The following is a 25,539-nucleotide window of genomic DNA, read 5'->3' on the forward strand; positions in this document are numbered from 1 at the left end:
TATGTAGATTGAAGGCATCCATTATAACTACTGTTCCTTTATTGCACACATTTCTAATTTCCTGTTTAATGCCATCCCCAACCTCACTACTACTGTTAGGTGGCCTGTACATAACTCCCACCAGCGTTTTCTGCCCCTTAGTGTTATGCAGCTCTACCCATATCGATTTCACATCCTCCAGGCTAATGTCCTTCCTTTCTGTTGCGTTAATCTCCTCTCTAACCAGCAATGCTACCCCACCTCCTTTTCTTTCCTGTCTATCCCTCCTGAATATTGAATATCCCTGGATGTTGAGCTCCCATCCTTGGTCACCCTGGAGCCATGTCTCTGTGATCCCAACTATATCATATTCATTAATAACTATCTGCACATTCAATTCATCCACCTTGTTACGAATGCTCCTCGCATTGACACACAAAGCCTTCAGGCTTGTTTTTACAACACTCTTAGCCCATACACAATTATGTTGAAAAGTGGCTCTTTTTGCTTTTTGCCCTGGATTTGCCTGCCTGCCACTTTTACTTTTCACCTTACTACTTTTTGCTTCTACCCTCATTTTACACCCCTCTGTCTCTCTGCACTTGTTCCCATCCCCTTGCCACATTAGTTTAAAGCCTCCTGAACAGCAGTAGCAAACACTCCCCTTAGGACATTGGTTCCAGTCCAGCCCAGGTGCAGACCGTCCTGTTTATACCAGTCCCACCTCCCCCAGAACTGGTTCCAATGCCCCAGAAATTTGAATCCCTCCCCCTTGCACCATTTTTCAAGCCACGTATTCAACTGAAATATCCTCCTATTTCTACTCTGACTAGCACATGGCACTGGTAGTAATCCAGAGATTATTACCTTTGTGGTCCTACTTTTTAGTTTATCTCCTAACTCCCTAAATTCATCTTGTAGGGCCTCATCCCGTTTTTTACCTGTATCATTGGTACCTATGTGCACCACGACCACTGGCTGTTCACCCTCCCACTCCAGAATGTCCTGCAGCCGCTCAGAGACATCCTTGACCCTTGCACCAGGGAGGCAACATACCATCCTGGAGTCTCGTTTGCGGCCGCAGAAACGCCTATCTATTCCACTTACAATCAAATCCCCTATCACTATAGCTCTCCCACTCCTTTTCCTTCCCTCCTGTGCTGCACAGCCACCCATGGTGCCATGAACTCGGCTGCTGCTGCCTTCCCCTGATGAGACATCTCCCCCAACAGTATATCTGTTTAGGAGGGAGATGACCTCAGGGGACTCCTGCACTACCTGCCTACTGCTACGCTGTCTAGTGGCCACCCCTTCCCTTTCTGCCTGTGTAGCCTTTACCTGCGGTGTGGCCAACTCACTGAACGTGCTGGTCACGACTTTCTCAGCATCGCGGATGCTCCAGTATGAATCCAATCGCAGCTCCAGATGCTCAATGCGGTCCGCCAGAAGCTGCAGTTAGACACACTTCTTGCACACATAGTTGTCAGGGACACTGGAAGTATCCCTGATTTCCTACATGCTGCAGGGTGAACAAACCACAGGGCTGATCTCAGCTACCATGACCTACCCAATACTTGCATCAACTTTTGAAACTTTCTCCTTTGAAAGGAACTTTCCCGGCCTTACCTCACTTGGAGTGAAGCTCGTCCTCAGCCTCCTCTCGTCGAGGCCTCGATTGCCCAATCAGCTGCTTTCTGCTGAGTCTGAGCTATTCAAATCTTGATTGTCTAATCAATGGCTTTCTGCTGAGCTATTCAAATCTTGATTGACTTGATTGCACAGTCCAACGGCCAAAACTGCCAGAATCTCTCGAGTCAAAGCCTCAAATCTCCACTCCTTCACTGGCCCACTCACTCACTGGGCGCTTTCCAGTTCTTTACAGTCGAGGGCAGAGCAGTTGCCATCCCAAGCTGTGATGCAACACACTGCCCGATGTTCAGCACCCCTGACCCTCCTGGTACTACACTGAAATCCCAGCTTTGCCTCAATGCTCAGAGCTCTCACATTAACTTACAACCTTCCTTCTGCCTTGGAGTTCGATGTTTCAGGCCGAGACCCTTTATCAGGAGTGGAAAGGAAGAGGGACAGAGGACTGAATAAGGGGGTGGTAAAGGCTGACAGGTTTTCTGATAGGTGATTCCCCCTCACCTTGTTCTGGCTGCTGCCCCCTTCCTTTCCAGTCCTGATGAAGGGACTCAGCACAAAACATTGGTTCTTATAGATGCTGCCTGATCTCAGTTCTCCGGCCCTTTTTGTGTGTTACATGTTCAACCAGAGCATTTGTAAGCCCACTCTCAACACATCCCAGCTTTACAAAGACTTCCTCAAAGTGTGCATATGTCACCACAGACTACTTGGGGATTCGTTTCCTTGCAGGCCTTTACAGGAAAATGAAAAAAATACAATAGCACTTAGGAAAAACCATAAATGACAAAGACTGACAAACGACTAATGTGCAAAAACACTGATCAAGTCTTTATTAAAAATGTCAGCAGCATGATATAAAATGAAAACACAATCAGTATTGAGAACAATTACTGAAGGGACAGGAAAGAAATGATCAACATTAACACTGAACTTCTTTCCATTGTTATCGGACTTCAGACCCATTCAGCTCTTTCGCACCTCCTTCCGACTGATACTGTCACCTTCTTGGTCTCTTCTCTCTACCTCTTCTGGTTATTGTTATCGTCACTTCTTTCTGCACTACTTTAGGGTTCACCACTATACTTTGCACTCGTCCATTGTTCTGTGCTTGTCGCAGTGCTTATTATTACCACACTGTTTATTCTAAGAGATTCTGGTGGTATATGACAATAAACCAATCTGAATCTGAAATAACTTAGTGACTGGGAAAAACAATGCATTAAAGAGAAAACTGTGCCTGAACTATATCAGGAAAATATGGTATATATCAAAGAAAACAGTTCATTAAAATCTAATAAACCTTCTCCATTGCATCAATCAGTTAATCTAACATTTTCTGGAACTCCCTGTCTAAGATTGGCTTTTAAGATTGACTCCTTTCTCGATAATTTCACTCGTGTCACTCAAGTGTGATCTCCAGTAACTTTTTGATCATGGGTGAATGCACATCGTGGAATAACATGCCATCCACTTCCATGCCCAGATTCCCGGTTTTCCCACTCCGGATTCCATGTTTCACTAGCAGTGCCAGCAGTTTTTCTTCCTGAGGACAGGCGAAAAGAGAGATTGGAGAACTTCTCGCGGGTTTATTTATGCAGAGAAAGTAACTGGGAGCACCACGGATTTCAGATTCTCACAGGGTCGAGTTAGTAAGTCTGCTGTCAGATAGTTGGTGTTGTTGACACAATCAGAATCGGTTTAATTATCACCGAGATATGGCGTGAAATTTGTTCTTTGGTAGATCAAGATTAGCTCTATTTGTCACATGGACATCAAAACATACAGTGAAATACATCATTTGTGTCAACAAGCGACACAGTTCGAGCATATGCTGGGGGTGGCCTGCAGAAGCCACTATGCTTCTGGCGCCAATTACACCTATGTGTCCAATTAATTCACTAGCCTGTACATCTTTGGAATGTGAGAGGAAACCAGAGCACCCAGAGGAAACCCACATGGACGCGGGAAGAACATACAAACTCCTTAAAGACAGTGGTGGGATTTGATTCCTGGTCACTGATGCTTTATCAGCGTTACGCTACCACGTTGCCCCACCTGATCCTACGTCACTAGAGGTTGGCAATTGTGGGTCTGTATTCCTTGAAGCTTAAAAGAATGAGGAATGAGTTTATTCAGACACATAAGAGGGGTTAATGGAGATGTTGAAACGTTTCCATTACTGGGAGAGTCATGAACAAGGAGCTATCGTCATGAACAAGGAGACTGTCATTAAAGAATAAGGTGCATTGAAATTTGTTCTCACAAAGGGAGGTGAATCTCTGGAACTCTTGGCCCCTCTAGGTGGTGGGGGCCAGATCATTTGATATACAAGATAAGACAGATAAATACTTGAAAGAACAAGGAATTGAGGGCTGTGGGGAACTGGCACCGATGAAGGACTGAGGCCAGCATAGACCAGCCATGGTCAGGCTAGAACAGTAGGGCAGGCTTGAGGTGCTGAGTGGCCTTCTCCCTCTCCTATTGGCTTGTGCACCTTACCTTGAAGATGGTTGGCAGTGCTGCAGTGTATCTGTCAACGTCCAACACCTTGGGAAATCCAATGGCTTTGTGAAGGTAACGTTCATGGACTGTACAGTTGCTGAGGATGTGAAGGGCACAAGCCATGGCATAGCCAGCCCAGTTCGACACACCTAAGGAGACAAAGCCGTTATTCCACAACAGGTTCTGCAGATGCAGGAAAGCCCAAACATCAACTGTTTATTCCTCTGCAAAGACGCTGCTTAACCTGCAAAGTTCCTCCAGCATTTTGTGCGTGTTACTGCCATTAAGATTGCTTCTTACAGTCATAGAATACTACTGCACAGAAACAGGCCCTTTGGCCCATCTAATCTATGCCACTCTGTATTCCTGACTAGACCAATCTACCTGCACCTGGACCTCAGCTCTTCATACACTCCCATCCGTGTACTTATCCAAACTTCCCTGGAGGTCGGTGACCAGTGGTGTGCCTCAGGGATCTGTTCTGGGACCCCTTCTCCGTGATTTTTATAAATGATCTGGATGAGGAAATGGAAGGATGGGTAAGTTTGCTGATGATACAAAGGTTAGGGGTGTTGTGGATAGTGTGGAGGGCTATCAGAGGTTACAGCCGGACATTGATAGGATGCAAAACTGGGCTGAGAAGTGGCAGATGGAGCTCAACCCAGATAAGTGGTTCACTTTGGTAGGTCAAACACGATGGCAGAATATAATATTAATGGTAAGATTCTTGGCAGTGTGGAGGATCAGAGGGATCTTGGGGTCCGAGTCCATGAGACACTCAAGCTGTTGTGCAGGTTGACTCTGTGGTTAAGAAGGCATACGGTGTATTGGCCTTCATCAATCATGGGATTGAGTGTAAGAGCCGAGAGGTAATGTTACTGCTAGAACCCTGGTAAGACCCCACTTGAAGTACTGTGCTCAGTTCTGGTCACCTCTACAGGAAAGATGTGGAAACCATAGAAAGGGTGCAGAGGAGATTTACAAGGATGTTGCCTGGATTGGGGAGCATGCCTTATGAGAATAGGTTGAGTGAACTTGGCCTTTTCTCCTTGGAGAGATGGAGGATGAGAGGTGACCTGATAGAGGTGTATAAGATAATGAGAGGCATTGATCGTGTGGATAGTCAGAGGCTTTTCCCCAGGGCTGAAATAGCTAACACAAGGGGGCACTGTTTTAAGGTGCTTGGAAGGATGTCAGGATGTTTTTTTTTACGAGAGTGGTAAGGGCGTGGAATGGGCTGCCGGCAACGGTGGTGGAGGCGGATACGATAGGGCCTTTTAAGAGTCTCCTGGATAGGTACATGGAGCTTAGAAAAAGTACAGGGCTATGGGTATCCCTAGGTAGTTTCTATAGTAAGTACATGTTTGGCACAGCAATGTGGGCTGAAGGGCCTGTATTGAGCTGTAGGTTTTCTATGTTTCGATGTCTGTATGAGATGTTACAGTTTAACTCACTTTGGCCAGCAGCTTTTTTCTCTCACCACCCTCTGACTGAAGAAGTTTCCCCTCAGGTTCCCCTTAAACATTTCACCCTTCTTGCTAAACCTATACCCTCTGGTTTAGTCTCATCCAACCCTCAGTGGGAAAAGCCTGCTTGTATTCGCCTTCTCTAGATGCATCATCATTTTGTATATCTCTATCAAACCTTCTCTCATTCTGCTTTGTTCCGGGGAATAATGGCCTAACCTATTCAACCTCTTTCTGTAACTCAGGTCCTCCAGTTCCGGCACATCCATGTCAATGTTGTCTCTACTCTTTCACAATTATTGATCGTTCCTATAGATGGGTGACCAGAACTGTACACGATATTCCAGATTTGGCCTCACCAATATCTTAAACAACATTAACATTCCAGTTCCTGTATTCTGACTTAAGAAGGCCAATATACCAACAGCTCTCATTACAACCTTATCTGCTTGTGACACCATTTTCAAGGAATTACTTATCTGCAATCCCAGATCGCATTTTCTCTTCACATAGTTAAGGCACAGCCTGTATTACAGGGATATGTGTCAGCCTCCAATAGAAAAGACTGTAACCTCCCTCTAACCAATGTCCGGTCACAGTGTCCTTGAGTGTATAGCTGAGCAAGAAGCCCCTTGCATCTGGTGTTGTGGGCGTTGAATAGACATGTCCAACGTCTGATCTCCAGTAACTATTACAGGCATCTATTTTAACTTCAAATCGGTTCACGTGCTTTCTGCTCTCTTCCCATTTGATATTTCGCATGGGTGGCCTCTCAGTCCAATGGCTATCTGCACAGAATTACAGACAGCAAGCTTCCCACCTCCCTCTTCCCTCTTCCCGTCCTCCTCAACCAACATTCCCCTTGCATTTGCTTTCCAGGAGTATTCTGACAACAGATACGTGAACCTCCAAAGCACCTCCCGGAAACCAGCCTCCCTCCATGGAATATGTCTGCACTTTTTGTTGCCTTGGGAAAGCAGCCAACATAATCAAAGATGCCACCCACCCCACATCATTCTCTCTTTTTGCTCTTCCCATCAGGCAGAGGATATAAAAGTCTGAAAGCACCTAACAATAAAGGAGAAAATAATGTACTTTAATTTAACATAATTTGAACACCAGTAATCTGGAACCCCAGACCTAAGGACTGCTTCCATCGTGAAGTTATAAAATTATTGAATGGTCCCGTAGTACGATAAGACAGACTCTAAACCTCACAATTTACCCCGTTATAACCTTGCACCTTTTCGTTTGCCTGAGCTGACTGTAACACTTAATTCTGCATTCCGTTATTGTTTCCCCTTGTATTACCTTAAAAAAGATTTGTTACACAGAAAGTGGTGGGTTTGTGGAATGCCCCAGTGGTGGTTATAGAGGCAGATACATTAGCAGCATTTAAGAGAATCTTAGAAAGGTAGAAGGTTGAAAGAAAATTGGAAGGCTATGTGGGAGAGAAGGGTTAGTCTGACCTTGGAGTAGGTTAGAAGGTCAACACAACAATGTTGTTCTAAATAGAAAGGTGTTTGCTAGTTATATTAGTCAGTTTCTCAGTTTTTTTAAGACCATTGAATTCTACAAAACTTTTGAATTGTGTCTATTAACATCCTTTTGCTCAAAATATCCTGTCTCATGTTTAGAGATTATTTGGAGAACGCATATCTGCAGAAACTCCCCAGTGATCAATTTTTTGCATCTGGTGTTGTGGGTGTTCAATAGACACGGCCAATATCTGCTCAGGAGCGATAAGAAGTTCTGTCCAGAGGGCGGGGCTTCTGATGAGTTTTGGGAGCAGCACCTTCACTTCAATGTGATACTGGTATTGGAAATGGGTTATTATTGTTACATGAACCAAGATACAGTTAAAGGATTGCCATGCATTCTGTTCATACAGGTCAAATTATTACACAGTAGGTTTGAGCTAAAATAAAGTAAAACAATAACAAATTAGAATAAGACCATAGATCATAATGCATAAGAGGCCATTCAGCCCACTGAATCTGTTCCGCCATTCCATCATGATTTACTAACCCTCCTAACCCATTTCACTGCCTGCTCCCCATAACCTTTGACACCCTTACTAATCAAGAACCTATCAACCTCCACTTTAAGTATACCCAATGTCATGGCCTCCACAGCCATCTGTGGCAATGAATTCCAGAGATTCACCACCCTCTGGCTAAAGAAATTCCTCCTCACCTCTGTTCTAAATGGATGTCCCTTTATTCTGAGGCTATGCCCTCTGGTCCTAGACTCCCCCACTCCATCAAGGCCTTTCAATATTCGATGTGTCAATGAGATCTCCTCTCATTCTTCTCAATTCCAGTGACTACTGGCCCAGAGCTATCAAACACTCCTCATATGTTACCCTTTCATTACCAGACTCCTCCTCTGGACCCTCTCCAATGCCGGCACATCTTTTTTTAGATAAGCAGCTCACAACACTCCAAGTGCAACCTGACCAGTGCCTTACAAAGCCTTGTTCTAATCCTCTGGAAATGAATGCTAACACTGCATTTGCCTTCCTCACGACCAACTCAACCTGCAAGTTAACCTTTGGCGAATCCTGCAAGGGGACTCCCAAGTCTCTTTGCAACTCTGATTTTGAATTTTGGAAAATAGTCTATGCCTTCTACCAAGGTGCATGACCGTACAGTTCCCTACACTATATATACTTCACTTATTCTTGAATTCTCTCCAAGTCATTCTGCTTCTTCAACTTGCTTTCGTATCATCTGTAAATTCCTCAGGTCCACCACCAGCTCCTTAGTCTTTTCACATTAAACTGCAGATGATTCTGCTCACACCATGTGACAAAGTTTCCCACTGCAGCCCTGTACTTCCAACATCAAAGCCTGTGGAGCACCACTAGTCACTGGCAGCCAACCAAGTAAGTAAGATGATTTAAGATTAGCTTTATTTGTCACATGGCAGAATTCCCAAGCGGAATGGAAGGCAACAATCAGTGAAGCTCAAGTTGGCTGAAGATAAATTGTGCTTAAAATCCTGGCATCTTCTGTATGGATCATGCCAACTTCAGGTGAATGGACCAAGGAGAAGCATCAATTGTGTAAAGCCCTGGGTCTCTCCAGTGATGGACCAGTTATCACTTTCACAAATCACTGGTAGATAAAGCTCAGCTTCACAGGAACAAAAGCCAGCTTCAGCCGAACACCTAATGATTATCCCTTCAGACTCTTGAACAAACCTCTCGAAGACTAAAAGACGAGCTCCTGACCTCCCAATCTACCTCATCGAGGCCTTGGTCTACATGCATTGCACCTCCTCTGCAACTTCTTGGGCTTGTTTTGCTGATGTTATCTTGCTGCTTGTTGTACCCTGCTGAGCATTGTGAGTATGCTATGTTGGCACTGGAACGAGTGGCCACACTCACAGCTGCCCCCAACACCTCCACGGATTGTGCTGGTTGTTAACTCAAGCAACATATTTCACTCTATGTTTCAATGTACATGTGATAAATAAATTCATCTGAATCAGAATATTCTGCATTCTGCCATCTTTTAACAATCTTGATGCAAGTATGTACCACACGATGGCACACAGAGAGCAGCTGTCCACCGTATCAATAATAAACCAATCAACTAATCCTCAATCCTTTGTTCGACTGAAGATCAATGAAACCCACCTGCAATAACTGTAAAATCCACACTGACATCACAAGCTATCAGGTCCCCGTTGGGAATGTACTTCTTGACGGCCTCTTTCACCTTTCCCATTCCCAGTTCATTTCCTCCATCACCGATACCTATTGGACAGGGGTAAAATAAGATTCCACCTATGATCGGGATGATCGACTTGTTTCAGAACAGTGAAGGTGAGTGTGTACTGGGTAAACCATCCCAATGCCCTATTCATACCCTTCAACAATATCATCGTCCTTCAGCCTCCCACACTCCAGTGAGAACAATCCCAGATGATACAAATTCAAAGTCAGCTTATTGTCAAATTATCACCATATACCATCCTGCGATTAATTTTCTTGCAGGTGCTTATAGGCAAATAAATGAATACAATCGATTTTTATCAACAACTATATATATCAAAGACTGACAAACATCTAATGTGCAAAAGAAGACAAATTGTGTATACATTAAACAAGAAAAAAATAAAAGAAAAAGAGAAATGAACAGTAAATAAATAATTCTGTACTTCAGGCCCCCAAACAGTCCTTCCCGGTGAGGCAACACTTCACCTGTGAACCTGCTGGGGCTGTCTATTGTGGCCGGTGCTCCCGATGCAGCCTCCTCTACATCAATGAGGCTCATCATAAGTTGGGGGAACTGCTTCGTCGAGCATCTCCACACCATCCACCACAAGCGGGACTCCCCGCTGGCCAAAAATTTTAAATCACATTCCCATTCTCATTCCAACATGTTGATCCATGGCCTCCTCTTGTACCAAGCTGAAGCCACCCTCAGGGTGGAGGAGCAACACCTTAAGTTCTGTCTGGTTACCCTTCAACCTGCTGGCATGAATATCAATTTCTCCTTCCCGTGAACAGAACTTGCCCCTCCCCCACCTTTATTCCTTACTCTGGCTTTTTACTTCTTCTCACCTGCCTATCACCTCCCCCTGGGTCCCCTCCTCCTTCCCATTCTCCTCTCCTATCAGATTCTCTCTTCTCCTGCCCTGACCTTGCCCACCCACTATCGCCTTCTAGCTAGCCTCTTTACCTTCCCCCCAACTTCTTAATTCCGGGTCTTCCCCCTTCCCTCTCAGTCCTGAAGAAGGGTCTCAGCCCAAAATGTCAACTGTTCTCTCTTCTCCATAGATGCTGCCTGACCTGCTGAGTTCCTCCAACATTTTCTGTGCGTTGCTTTGGATTTCCAGCACCTGTAGGTTTTGTTGCGTCTGTAGTGTAAATTGTTGTCTCTGTCAGTATACATGTTAGCTGTGTTTTATTCTATGCGTACACAAAGAACAGGACGGTTACTAGAGTGAGGGTAGGACTGCTCAGAGTTAAAGTAAAAATGTGTTTGCAATTGCAGGATCCTTAATGAATACTTGGCTTCAGTGTTCACCGGTAACAGGGACTTTGATGAATGTTGACCTTCAGAAAGAGGCAGTGTTGGAGCTTCTGATCAGTATTAGATAAAAGACATAAGACCAGAATTGAGCCATTTGGCCCAATGAGTCTTCTCTGCCATTCCATTATCCCTCTCAACCTCATTCTTGTGCCTTCTCACCTCAACCTTTCAAACTCTTGACTAATCAAGAACCTATCAGCCTCTGCTTTCAATATACCCTATGACTAGGTCCATTGTCTGTGGTGATGAATTACCTCTGGATAAAGATAATTCCTCCTTAGCTCTGTTCTAAAGTAATGCCCTTATATTCTGAGGCTGGCTCTATGGTCCTAAACTCCTCCACTGTAGAAAACATCCTCTCTAACTGACCTTCCAATATTCAAAATGAACCCTCCCCCCGCCATTCTTCTAAACTCCAGTGAGTTCAGACCCAGACCCATCAAACTCACCTCACCTGTTAACCCTTTCATTCCTGGGTTCCTAATGTTTTTGAATGATGGGAAGATAGGTGGAAGGGCGGCTAGTGTTGAGGAAGCAGGGAGTCTGCAGAATGACTTAGACAGATTAAGAACAGGCAAAGGAGTAGCAGATGGAACATACTGTAGTGTAGAGTAACGTATGGTCTTGCATTATACTGTTATTATTTGGATAGATAAGTCACAGGTCTGGATGTAATGTACCTCAGGTTACTATGGAAAGTGAGGGAAAAGATTGCTGGGATGTTGACAGCATCCTTTGTGTTCTCATTACCCAAAGGAGGAGCACTGGAGAATTGGAGGATGGAACATTGTTGTTCTATTGCTCAGGAAAGGTAATAGGGATAATCCTGGGAATTATACATCAGTGAAAAAGGATCTAGTGCTTTCCCAGCGTATAACACCATAAGATATAGGAGCAGAATTAGGCCATCTGGCCCATTGAGTCTGCTATTCCATTACATCATGGCTGATCCAATTTTCCTCTCAGCCCCAATCTCCTGCCTTCCCCCCGTATCCCTTCATGCCCTGACTAATCAAGAATCTATCAACCTCTGTCTTAAAAAAACATAATGACTTGCCCTCCACAGCTGCCATGGCAAAGAATTCCACAAGTTCACCACTCTCTGGCTAAAGAAATTCCTCCTCATCTCCATTCAAAAAGGACACCCCTCCAAAGGATGCAAAGTTTCAACATTACATCCTTGCTTTTATATTCTCTCCTATCAAAATGAATGCCAGCTTTGCATTTGCCTTCCTCACCACAGACTCAATCTGCAAGTTAACCTTTAGGGAATCCCGCATGAGGTCTCCCAAGTCCCTTTGCACCTCAGTTTTTTGTATTTTATTTCCATTTAAAAAATAGTCAAACTTTTTATTTCTTCTAACAAAGTGCATGACCAATTCATTTCCAGACACTGTATTCCATCTGCCATTTCTTTGCCCGTTGTCATAATCTGTCTAAGTCCTTCTGTAGCCTCTCTACTTCCTCAAAACTACCTGCCCCTCCACCTATCTTCAGATCCTCTACAAATTTTGCAACAAAGTCATCAATCCCATCATCTAAATCATTGACATACGAGGGGTGATTGATAAGTTTGTGGCTTAATGTAGAAGGAGTCAATTTTAGAAAACCTAGCACATTTATTTTTCAACATAGTCTTCTCCTACATTTACACACTTAGTCCAGCGGTCGTGGAGCGTACGGATCTTGGACCTCCAGGAAGTGTCCACAGATGGGTGATTGATAAGTTTGTGGCCTACGGTAGAAGGAGATGAGTTATACAGCTCTTGTCACATGCACATGCAGGTCAACTCTGAGTGATTATGCAGAAAGTTTGAAATTAATGACTCACCTCCTTCTACCTTAGGTCACGATCTTATCAATCACCCCTGCTGTGGACACTTTCTGGAGGCCCAAGATCCGTATGCTTCACAACTGCTGGACTAAGTGTGTAAATGTAGGAGGGGACTATGCTGAAAAATAAATGTACTAGGTTTTCTAAAATTGACTTCTTCTACCTTAGGCAACAAACTTATCAATCACCCTTCATATAATGTAAAAAGAGTTGGTCCCAACACAGACCCCTGTGTAATACCAGTAGTCACTGGCAGCCAACCAGAAAAGACTACTTTTATTCCTATTCTTTGCCTCTTGCCAATCAGCCACTGGTTTATCCATGCTAGAATCTTTCCTGTAATACCATGGGCTTGTGGCTTGTTAAGCAGCCTCATGTGTGGTACCTTGTCAAAGGGCTTCTGAAAATCCAAGTACACCTCAACCGATTCTCTTTTGTCTGTCCTACTTTTTCAACGAATTCCAACAGATTAGTCAGACAAGATTGTCCTTTGAGGAAACCATGCTGACTGTGGCCTATTTTATCATGTGCCTCCAAGTACCCTGAGACATCATCCTTAATCATCAACTCCAACATCTTCCCAACCACTGAGGTCAGACTAACTGGCCTATAGTTTCCTTTCTTCTGCCTCTCTTCCTTCTTGAAGAGTGGAGTAACATTTTCAATTTTCAAGTCTTCTAGAACTATTCCAGAATTTAGTGATTCTTGAAAGAGCATTACTAATGCCTCCACGATCTTTTCTGCCACATCTTTCATAACTCTGGTGTGTACGCCATCTGGTTCAGGTGACCTGTCTACCTTCAGATCTTTCGGATTTCCAAGAACCTTCTCTCCAGTTATGGTAACTTCACACACTTTGGAACTGCCACCACACTGCTAGTGTCTTCCACAGTGAAGACTGATGCAAAATACTTATTCAATTCGTTTGCTATTTCATTGTCCGCCATTACTACCTCTCCAGCATTGTTTTCAAGCAGTCCGATATCCACTCTTACCTCTTTTTTACACTATATGTATCTGACAAAACTTTTGGTATCTTCTTACTATTATTGGCTAGCTTACTTTTGTATTCCATCTTTACCTTCTTACCTTTTTTAGTTGCCTTCTTTTGGTTTTTAAAACCTTCCCAATCCTCTAACTTCCCACTGATTTCTGCACTATTATATGCCCCCTCATTGGCTTTCATGTTGGCTTTGACTTCTCTTGTTAACCACGGTTGTGTCATCTTTCCTTTGGAGTACTTCTTCCTTTTGGGAATGTATATATCCTGTGCCTTATGAATTGCTTCCAGAAATTCCAGCCATTGTCGCTCAGCTGTCAATTAATTCTGGCCAAAGTCTCTCTTATGCCTCTGTAAATCCCTTTACGTACTGATACATCTGACTCTAGCTCTTCCTTCTCAAATTTCAGGGTGAATTCGATCATATTATGATCACTTGTCCCTCAGGGACCTTTAACCTTAAGCTCTCTAATCAATTTTGTTTCATTGCCTCTTCATCCCTGATGAAGATGGTAGAGTTTGTCATTGAAATGTCAGTTCAAATCGATACCCATACACAGCTGGAACTCCAAGAGGAGATTATTTGTATAGATCAGTGAGTTTTACATCAGTGGTGGACATACTATTGGAGAGGATTAGAGACAGGAATTAGGAATATTTGGAGAAGTGTATTCTTATTAGTGAAAACAGCATAGCTTTGTGAGGGGAAGTTGGTGCCTCTCGAGCCTGACTGAGTTTTTCTAGGAGAGGACAAAACAGATTGATGAAAGTAGAGTGGTGGATGTGATGTTTATGGACTTTAGTAAGGCATTCAGTAAGGTTTCACAGAAAGCAAGCTCATATAGAAAGTAATAAGGCACGAGCTTCTTTTGTTTCCTTTGTTCCCTCTGACGAGTATTTTCAACATTTTCTGTTTTCATATTCCAATAGAGTTTCAATTTAATTATTGAGAAGGATAGGACTGGACCCAGGGTTGAGATTTTTGATTGGAGAAAGGCTAATTTTGAGGAGATGCGAAAGGATTTAGAAGGAGTGGATTGGAACAATTTGTTTTATGAGAAGGATGTAGTAGAGAAATGGCGGTCACTTAAAGGTGAAATTTTGAGGGTACAGAATCTTTATGTTCCTGTTAAGTTGAAAGGAAAGGTTAAAAGTTTGAGAGAGCCATGGTTTTCAAGGGATATTGGAAACTTGGTTAGGAAAAAGAGAGATATCTACAATAAATATAGGCAGCATGGAGTAAATGAGGAGCTCGAGGAATATAAAGAATGTAAGAAGAATCTTAAGAAAGAAATTAGAAAAGCTAAAAGAAGATACCATGTTGCTTTGGCAAGTAAGGTGAAAATAAATCCAAAGGGTTTCTCCAGTTATATTAATAGCAAAAGGATAGTGAGGGATAAAATTGGTCCCTTAGAGAATCAGAGTGGACAGCTATGTGTGGAGCAGAAAGAGATGGGGGAGATTTTGAACAATTTCTTTCCTTCGATATTCACTAAGGAGAAGGATATTGAATTGTGTAAGGTAAGGAAAACGAGTAGGGAAATTATGGAAACTATGACGATTAAAGAGGAGGAAGTACTGGCGCTTTTAAGGAATATAAAAGTGGATAAATCTCCAGGTCCCGACAGGATATTCCCTAGGACCTTGAGGGAGGTTAGTGTAGAAATAGCAGGGGCTCTGACAGAAATATTTCAAATATCATTAGAAACAGGGATGGTGCCAGAGGATTGGCATTCTAATAGTAAACCTAGCAATTATAGGCCTGTCAGTTTGACGTCAGTAGTGGGTAAATTAATGGGAAGTATTCTTAGAGATGGTATATATAATTATCTGGATAGACAGGGTCTGATTAGGAACAGTCAACATGGACTTGTGCATGGAAGGTCATGTTTGACAAAACTTATTGAATTTTTTGAAGAGGTCACGAGGAAAGTTGACGAGGGTAAAGAAGTGGATGTTGTCTATATGGACTTCAGTAAGGCCTTTGACAAGGTTCCACACGGAAGGTTAGTTAGTAAGGTTTAATCATTAGATATTAATATTGAAGTAGTAAAATTGATTCAACAGTGGCTGGATGGGAGATGCTAGAGAGTAGTGGTGGATAAGTGTTTGTCAGGTTGGAGGCCGGTAACTAGTGGTGTGCCTCATGAATCTGTACTGGATCCAATGTTGTTTGTCATATACGTTAATGATCTGGATGATGGGGTGGTAAATTGGATTAGTAAGTATGCAGATGATACTAAGGTAGGTGGTGTTGTGGATAATGAAGTAGGTTTTCAAAGTTTGCAGAGAGATTTAGGCCAGTTAGAAGAGTGGGCTGAACAATGGCAGATGGAATTTAATGCTGATAAGTGTGAAGTGCTACATTTTGGTAGGAATAATCCAAATTGGACATACATGGTAAATGGTAGGGCATTGAAGAATGCAGTAGAACAGAGTGATCTAGGAATAATGGTGCATAGTTCCCTGAAGGTGGAATCTCATGTGGATAGGGTGGTGAAGAAAGCTTTTGGTATGTTGGCCTTTATAAATCAGAGCATTGAGTATAGGAGTTGGGATGTAATGTTAAAATTGTACAAGGCATTGGTAAGGCCGAATTTGGAGTATTGTGTACAGTTCTGGTCACCGAATTATAGGAAAGATGTCAACAAAATAGAGAGAGTACAGAGAAGATTTACTAGAATATTACCTGGGTTTCAGCACCTAAGTTACAGGGAAAGATTGAACAAGTTAGGTCTTTATTCTTTGGAGTGTAGAAGGTTGAGGGGGGACTTGATAGAGGTATTTAAAATTATGAGGGGAATAGATAGAGTTGACATGGATAGGCTTTTTCCGTTGAAAATAGGGGAGATTCAAACAAGAGGACATGAGTTGAGGGTTAGGGGGCAAAAGTTTAAGGGTAACACGAGGGGGAATTTCTTTACTCAGAGAGTGGTAGCTGTGTTGAACAAGCTTCCAGTAGAAGTGGTAGGGGCAGGTTCGGTATTGTCATTTAGAAAAAAAATTGGATAGGTATATTGGACAGGAAAGGAATGGAGGGTTATGGGCTGAGTGCAGGTAGGTGGGACTAGGTGAGAGTAAGCGTTCGGCATGGACTAGAAAGGCCAAGATGGCCTGTTTCCATGCTGTAATTGTTATATGGTTATGATTGCACTGTACTTTTTTATTATGCTATGCTATATTTTTTAAATTATAATATTTCTTGGAGAAATAATACATGCAGTACCTTGGATAGAGCAGAAATGAAAGCAGGCATTTGCTCTAAATGGGGCAGCAAAGTGGTTGTATAATTACAGGTAGTCTGATATAACTTGTGTTGCCATAATGTAAATTAGATACAAGATCAATGAATTAAGGAACACTGTTTATACTACACGCCTGAATCAGTAAGTTTTGATTGGGAACTAGCCGCTGTGTAATCAGACATCATTGTCTCCTAAGAACTCAGCTCGCTAGTTTCACCACTGGAGGCCACTTAAGAGAGTTGCTTTGGAAACTGACAAGTATCACTTCTATGATACTTCTGCAAAGATTTAGAATAATACAACATGTAGCTTCTATTATGTTTAGTTTGTAGTAACAAAATAAACCTATAGCTATTAAAAACATCATTATTTCTGAAAATCCTGCAAGAAAATTAATTATTATGGTGAATGAAATTCTCTAGACCTGGATCCCACTGCTTTTACAATACACTTCTCTATAACAAGAGACTTGTGGTAGAACAGAGAGATCTGGGAATACAGATCTATAAGTCCTTAAAAGTAGCATTACAGGGAGATAAGGTAATAAAAAGAGCTAATGGTATTTTGGCCTTCATAAATCAAGGTACTGAATACAGGAATTGTGATGTTACATTGAAAGTTATATAAGAGGTTGGTGAGGTTATCCAAGCTGGAATTGAGATATTAAGGTTCAAATTGATATCCATATCAGCCCAAGAAGAGTGTAAGTGGCACATCTACACAATTAGAGGTTAGTGAATCTTGATATTTGTTATACTGCTACGTCCCTTCTGGTTAATTATTACATTGTTGTAATGCTATGTTAAGTTGCATAAGCTGTTGATGAAGCCTCATTTGGAGTATTATGTGCAGTTCTGCTCATCTATAGGAAAGATTAATAATTTTGAAATTGTATGGGGAAAACTTACAATGATGTTGCCAGTACATGAGTTATAGAAAATAGCTGAAAGGTTAGGACTTCATTCCCTAGAATGTAGGAGAACAAGGGGAGATTTGACAGAGGTACACAAAATTATGAGGGATATAGATGGGGTAAGGGCTTTTTCCACTCAGGTTGGTGAGACTAGAACTAGAGGTCAAAGATTAAAGGTGAAAGATGAAATTTTTAAAGAGAACCTGGGGGGAGCTTCTTCACTCAAGAGTGTGAGAATGTGGAATAAGCTACCAGCATGAGTGGCGAATTTCAACATTTAAGATAAATTTGGATAACTACATGGATCTAGCTGTAATAACTCTCATTTCGAGTTATCATCTCAGTCTAAATTAGATCACACAAAGTGTTTTGAATGTGTGCTCGTCAGATAAGTGACAGAGAAAGGCATTGGAAAGTAAGTCCCACATGGTCAGTACCAGTTCTCCGGTAATATGCACTAGTCTATTTTCTTTCTGTAACATTGTATAATTTTATTCCATAAAAGGCGTACATTAACCTGACAAATCCATATCAACCAAGCTTCACAACTGTTAGAAGCTGTACTTGACCTATAGCCCTTGAACCCCTTCCTATCCTTATGACAGTCCAAATGTCTTTTAGATGTTGCAATTGCTCCAGCCTCAAATGTTTTTTCTGCCAGTTCACCCAACATCCTCTGTATGAAAATGTTGTTTCCCTTTTAATCTTTGTCCTCTCCCCTTAACCTACGCCTCTAGCTTTAAATTCTCCACCTTGGGAAAAAGACCGTGACCCTTCACCTTATCCATGCGCCTCAAGATTTTATAAACTGCTTTAAGGTCACTTCCTCAGCCTTCTGAGCTCCAGGAAAACCAGAGTGAGTCGATACAGTTTTCCCTTATAATGCGGGCCTAGTCCTGGCTACATCACTGTGAACCTTCACTACATTGTTTCCAGTATATTGATAGTTTTCCTCTAGCCAGGCGATCAGAAACACACACACTCACCAGCGTCCTGCAAACTGTAACATGACATCCCAAATTTTGTACTAAATACCCTGAACAATGAAGGCAAGTCTTCTTTACTACCCTGTCTATTTGTGTCACCACTATCAGGAAACTCCAGTATGTACCCGAGTCCCTTTGTTCTACAACACTTTCTAAAGGTGTACCATTTCAAATTCAAAGTCAAGGTAAAATATATTGTCAAAGTACATAATATACCATATGTACTCCACTCTTTAAGAAAAGAGGAAGGCAGCAGAAAGGAAATTATAGACCAGTTAGCCTGACCTCAGTGGTTGGGAAGATGTTGGAGCCAATTGTTAAGGATGAGGTTATGGTGTTCTAAGTGACACAGGACAAGATAGGACCAAGTCAGCATGGTTCCTTAAGGGAAAATCTTGCTGATGAACCTGTTGGAATTCTTTGAGGAGATATACAAGTAAGATAGATAAAGGGTATGTTGTATATTTGGACTTTCAGAAGGCCTTTGACAAGGTGCCACACAAGGCTGCTTACCAAGTTAAGAGCCCATGGTACTACAGCAAAGTTACTGTCATGGTTAGAGCACTGGCTGATGGGTAGGAGGCAGCCAGTGAGAATAAAAGGATCCTTTTCTGGTTGGCTGCTAGTGACTAGTGGTATTCAAAAGGGGTCGATGTTGGGACCGCTTCTTTTTAGACTGTGTATGAATGATTTAAACAATGGAACAGATGAATTTGTTGCCAAGTTTGCAGATGATATGAGATTGGTGGAGAAGCAGGCAGAGTTGAAGGAACATGCAGGCTGCAGAAGGATTTAGAAAGAATTAGGAGGATAGGCAAGTGGCAAATGAAATACAATGCTGGAAAATGCATGGTCATGCACTTTGGTAGTAGAAATAAATGTGAATGCTATTTTCTAAACAGGGAGAAAACCCAAAAATCTGAGATGCAGAGGGACTTGGGAGTCCTTGTGCAGAACACCCTGGAGGTTAACTTGCAGGTTGAGTTGGTGGTGAGGGAGGCAAATGCAATGTTCGTATTTATTTCAAGAGGTTTATAATATGATAACAGTTATATGATGCTGACGTTTTATAAGGCACTGGTGAGACCGCACCTTGAGTATTGTAAACAGTTTTGGGCCCCTCATCTTAGGAAAGATGTGCTGGCATTGGAGAGGGTCCGGAGGTGGTTCACAAGGATGATTCCAGGAATGAAAGGTGGCTCTGGGTCTGTACTTGCTTGCATTTAGAAGGATGAAGGGGGATCTCATTGAAAACTTTCAAATGTTGGAAGGCCCAGACAGAGTAGATGTGGAAAGGATGGTTTTCATGGTAGGGGAGTCTAGACAAAAGAGCACAGCCTCAGGATAGGGGGGTGTCCACTTAAAACAGAGATGCGGAGAAATTTATTTAGCCAGAGGGTGGTGAACTTGTGGAATATGTTACCACAGACACCTATGGAGGCCAGGTCATTAGTTGTATTTAAGGCAGAGATTGATAGATTCTTGATTGGAGATGGTATCAAAGGTTACGGGGAGAAGGCCAGGGAATGGGGCTGAGGAGGAGAAAGAAGGATCAGCCATGATTGACTGGCGGAGCAGACTCAATGGGCCGAATGGCCTACTTCTGCACCTATGTCTTATGGTCTTACCATATACTACCTTGAGATATATTTTCTTGCGGGCATTTAGAGGAAAATAAACAAATGCAGTAGAAATTATGAAAGACAATGCATAAACAAAGATTATAATAGAAAATAACTATTATAGAGAAACTAACATTTGCTAAAGCTTTTAGGCTGAATACTATTATTAATGTTAAGGAAACCTGAAATAGAAAACATCTTCAAGAACTCTTCTTAAGATTTAAAATATCCATGAGAAGTAATGGAAAAACTGAAGAAAATGATGGGCTGGATCTATTTGCCAGAATTGGCACGCTATGGGAAAGTTCATGGGATTTTCAGAAACATGTTAAAAGAAGAAGAGGTAAAGATCAAGAGACTTAATCACTAAATGATTTCATATGGAGTCCATCTGTAATGTGGGTCTAATCTAAGAAGTATCCCATAGAGGCAGGATCTCGGCCAATTTGTGTTTATTGCTATAGGAACTTGCATTTATAAACACAAGAGATTCTGCAGATGCTAAAAATCCAAAGTAACACCCACAATATGCTGGATGTACTCAGCAGGTCAGGCAGCATCTATGGAGAGGAATAAACAGTTAGTGTTTCAGGCCGCTACCCTTTTTTAGCATTTATAAACTCTCCTCAGCAGTAAAGGGTTCCAAGTTGCTTTATTAAAGATTAAAGAGTAGCCCTATTTGTCATAAACACATTGAAACATAAAATAAACATCCAACACAGTCCAAAGATATACTGGGAGCAGCCCGCGATAGCATTCCCAAAACTTACTAACTCCAACCCATATGTCTTTGGAATGTGGGAGGAAACTGGAGCACCTGGAGGAAGCTCACATGACCACAGGGAAAAAGTACAAACTCTTTACAGACAGTGGCAGGAAGAACAAATGTCTTTGACACAAAGGCACAGAAGATGATGTTGGAGCAGGTGATCAAAGTTTGTAATGATAATTGGGTTTGTTGACTGCAAAGTTCTAAACTCAAACTCAGACAAGGACCTTAAGCCCATTTGGATACAAATAGCCACTGGAGGGAGGTTATACTGTAATTACTCCATCTTCATAGACTAATTCACTTCATGTTTATTTTCCACAGTGTGTTTGGCTGCCAAAACCCCCAATTTGGGCAGTGGGTCCTCTCTCCCTGCCAAGGAGAAGATACTTCCATCTAACAAAGTAGTTTAAAACACATTTTAGTTATTTTCAGTGATACACATTTAAATTCAAACAACAATTCTTAAAACACATTCAAAAGAGGATTTCTATCTTAAATATTTCCAAATTACAAACCATTTCTAAACCACAAAACATTTCTAAAATACAAAGTAGAAAAGATTTCTAAAAAAAGGTACAATTCCTGTAAGCTCTAAAGAGGTACCAGCAATGCAGACGAATGAATCATCTGTCGCAGAAACTCAGCTTCTTTCATAGCTTCTTGATGTTCTTTACCTCATTCCTCCTAATAAGTCTGAACTGGTTTCAACATTTACCTACTTCTTCTGCCACTTGTCTAAATTCACACACATGATACCCTTTTTTACAAAACTGGTCACCTCCCCCTGGTGCCCCTCCTTCTTCCCTGTCTCCCATGGAAATCTCTTCTATCAGATTCCATCTTCTCCAGCTTCTTACTTACCCACCCACCTGGCTTCACCTATCACCATCCAGCCATCCTCCTTCCCCTTCCCTCACCTTTTTATTCTAGCAGCTTCTCCCTTCCCTTCCAGTCCTGAAGAAGAATCCTGAAACATTGACTGTTTATTCTTTCCTGACCTGCTGAGTTCCTCCAGCATTTCGAGTGTGTTGCTAAAACCATCTTGGGATAGTTTTCAGCTCCTACTATTAATGCTGTGAAGGAAACTTCCTTGAGTACATAAAACTCCCAACTATAAACACATCAGTTATTTGATATGCTTCTTTGAACTAAGCAATTTAGTCAGCTATCTTTGATTTGAAACAAGCCAAATTAAACAATGCATTGTCTTATACTGCATTCTTAAGCAGTAAGACAGGATACTATGAGCTATGACCTGCTTTCTACAGAATGTCTGCTATATACAGAGCTCTTTTTCAGACTGTGTTTTAACTTCAAGCTGATTACTGCTTGCCATTTACATTTTAAGAACTGAAGACTGACTCCAGTTTTTGACCAAAAACCAATCAAAGAAATACTAGTTGGAAGTTTACTTACATCTGTTTGGTCTTACAAGTGGCAGTGGCTGTGTTTAGAAAGTGAGTTTAGCAAACATGAGCAACAGGCCTAGGAAATGAATATCCATCGTAAGTCTAACCAAGAGGATGGGTGTTAGGCAGAGATGGAGGGTTCACGGGGAATCTCACTGACTGTACCATATGATGGTGAACGAGTACGATAGGATGTGCTGCAGTTGGAGAAACGTACAGTTCTGAGGGCTTACAGAGATTGGTAATCAGAAGATCGCAGTTCCAAATCCCGCCACTGAGGGTGAAGCAGGCAAATTGGCAAGAGAAGCTTCAAGCTAGGGGCTGGGGAATTAATACATCCCAGGATTATTAATAGGAACACAGACGGAGAAGGGGGGATATTATTGAAAAATACTGAACATTGAAAGTCCTAGATAGAGTAGAGAAGATGGTGTTTCCAATAGTGGGGGAGTCTAGGACTAGAACGTACAGCCTCAGAATAGAAGGACGTCCCTTTAGAACAGAGATGAGGAAGAATTTCTTTAGCCAGGGAGTGGTGAATTTTTGGAATTAATTGCCACAAAATTATCCATGATTGAATGGAGGAGCAGACTCGATGAGCTGATTAGCCTAATTCTGCACCTATGCCTAATGGTCTTCTTGACCCTGCCATCAGGGAGGAGGTACAGGAGCCTGAAGACCTACGCCTGAAAGTTTTTTCTTCACGACCATCAGGTTTTTGAACCTACCTGAAAAACCTGAACAATGTTAAGACTATATTTCAGTTTTTCTCTCTCTCAGTTTGCCCTAGTGTCTTTATGTTTATCATGTTGTGTAATTTAACTTAAGTTGATGTTAACCATAAGACCATAAAACACAGGATCAGAATTAGGCCATTCAATCCATCGAACTGCTCTGCTATTCCATCATGGCTGATTTAACGTGTTTATCATGCCTGTAAGGCACTGTGCTGCTGCTGCTACTTTTCAAGACAATTATACCTGTTGTATGTATGCCTGTGAGAATTAAACTTGAACTTAAGTACAAAGTCCAGTGACCAGGAGCCTCTTCAAGCAAACAGCTTGCACCAGGTTGGTGTTGTGCTTCCACAATCTCAATTTGGCTTCACCCACTCAGAGCAGCAGCTAGTATTCCAACCCACTTCTATATACCCTTTGCCCCAGAGCCCAGCTTTGTAGCACTCACTGAAGGGCAGGACCGGAGAGAATTTAGCCCATCGTGTCCAAGCCACTTTTTAATCTTGATTTATTTTATTTAGAGAAACAACACGGGGACAAGTCCTTCCAGCCCAACATGCCGGCTCCATCCAATTACACTTACATGACCAATTAACCTACTAACCTGCAAGCCTTTGGAACGAGACAGGAAACTGGAGCACGCGGAGGAAACCCATGCAGTTACAGATAGAATGTAGAAACTCTTTACAAATGGTGGTGGAATTGAACCAGGGTGACTGGCACTGTTACAGTAACCACTACTACTGTGACACCCCATAGCTGCTAAGTAACGAGATCCATCCTAATCTCTACATCCTACAGGATGATGGATTGCCAGAACCCAAGGACAATCTTACACTTACCGGTTGTGACTATCCCTGGGATGTTTTTGACTGCCAGGAACAGTTTGTCAATGGGATCCACCAAGTGCTTGATGTTTGCTTTCCTTGCATTGTAGTAGTTGCCATCGGCAGCCATGCCTGCACGCTCGATGGCCACCAGATGGTCAAACCTATCCACGGGCAAACAAAATTGCAAAAAAATAGATCACCAGAGATTCTGAAGGTGCTGGAAATCCCGAGTAAATGCTGGAAGAACTCAGCAGGTCAGGCAACAATGGAAAGGAATAAAGAGCTGACATTTCAGGCTGAGACCCTTCAACAAGACTGGTAAAGAAGGGAAACAGCCAGAACAAAAAGGAGGGGGCAGGAGGAGAAGGTGGACATTACCACTCAATCCAGGCAGGAAGACTGTGCAACAGTTACTGAGTGTAAATTGTGGGTGCTGGATCATATGTCCTGTAGTATGGGAACCCCTCCATCCCTTTTACTGACAACACCCCATTGTATGAGGAACCTCGTTTGGTTGATGTCCTATTGTACAGGGACCCTGCCCTATCATCTGTTTATTGATGGTGTCCCATTGCACACAGAACCCTGGTTTGGTTAATGTCCTGTTAGACAGGCATCCTGCCATTCCAGAGCAACACACACAAAATGCTGGAAGAGCTCAGCAGGGCAGGCTGCATTTTGGACCAACACTCTTTATCATAGATGGAAAAAAGGAGACAGAAGCCAGAATAAGAAGGTGGAGGGGGTGGGGAAGAGTGGAGGGAGTACAAAATGGTAAGTGGTAGGTAAGACCAGGTTGGGGGTGGGTAGACAAGGAGCGGATGAAGTAAAAATCTGGAATGGGATAGGTGGAAGAAGTAAAAGGCTAAAGAAGAAGGAATCTGGCAGGAGGGGTCAGTGGACCATGGAAGAAAGGGAAGGAGGAGAGGAATTGGGGGGAGGTGTTGGGCAGGTGAGAAGAGGAGAAGGGGTAAGAGAGGAGCCAGAATAGTGAATTGAAAAAGAGAGAAGGGGGAGGGAGAAAAATTAACCATAAGTTTGAGTTATCAATGTTCGTACTATTACGTTGGAGGCTACCCAGACAGATATCCACCTACTTATTAATTGCATCCCATTGCACATAGAACCCTCTTTTCGTTGACGTCCTGTTATACAGGGACCAACAGCCCCACCCCTATCAGTTTGGTATGGCAACTGCTCTGATTGAGGCCACAAATAACTGTAGTGAGTTGTGGACACACCTCAGAACATCAGAGAAACCAGCCTCCCCTCCATAAATTCCCTCCACACTTCTCGTTGCCTCAGTAAAACAACCCAGCCACCCCTCTTTTACCCACTTTCCATCGAGCAGAAGATAGAAATTCCAAAAAGCACGTACCAACAGGTTCAAGTATAGCTTCAATCCCACTGTTACAAGATTATTGAACGGTACCCTAGTATGATGACTGGACTCTTGACCTCTTGACTCATGATAATCTACCTGGTTGTGGCTTTGCAGTTTATCATCTGCCTGCACTGCACTTCCTCTGAAGCTGTAGTATTTCATTCTGTA

The 25,539-nt window shown here is 42.5% G+C and overlaps 1 protein-coding gene across 5 annotated transcripts in view; it reads right to left on the reverse strand.

Moving 5' to 3' along the window:
- Positions 1-2,428: 2,428 nt before the first annotated feature.
- The window catches only part of dglucy (D-glutamate cyclase), a 97,910-nt gene continuing 74,799 nt past the window's right edge, over positions 2,429-25,539 (reverse strand). For 4 of the 5 annotated variants that reach the window (XM_059961079.1, XM_059961104.1, XM_059961074.1 and 1 more), the window contains 4 exons: positions 24,000-24,148; positions 9,238-9,357; positions 4,126-4,277; positions 2,429-3,169 (listed from right to left, as the gene is read on the reverse strand). In XM_059961079.1, the coding sequence (XP_059817062.1) occupies positions 3,026-3,169; positions 4,126-4,277; positions 9,238-9,357; positions 24,000-24,148 (565 nt within the window). In that variant the 3' untranslated portion in view covers positions 2,429-3,025. The remainder of the gene's footprint in view (positions 3,170-4,125; positions 4,278-9,237; positions 9,358-23,999; positions 24,149-25,539) is intronic. The other variant, XM_059961099.1, reaches the window with a different exon arrangement.

The sequence above is a fragment of the Hypanus sabinus genome, chromosome 2 (genome assembly GCF_030144855.1).
Source record: "Hypanus sabinus isolate sHypSab1 chromosome 2, sHypSab1.hap1, whole genome shotgun sequence".
In the NCBI taxonomy this organism is placed as follows: Eukaryota; Metazoa; Chordata; class Chondrichthyes; order Myliobatiformes; family Dasyatidae; genus Hypanus; species Hypanus sabinus.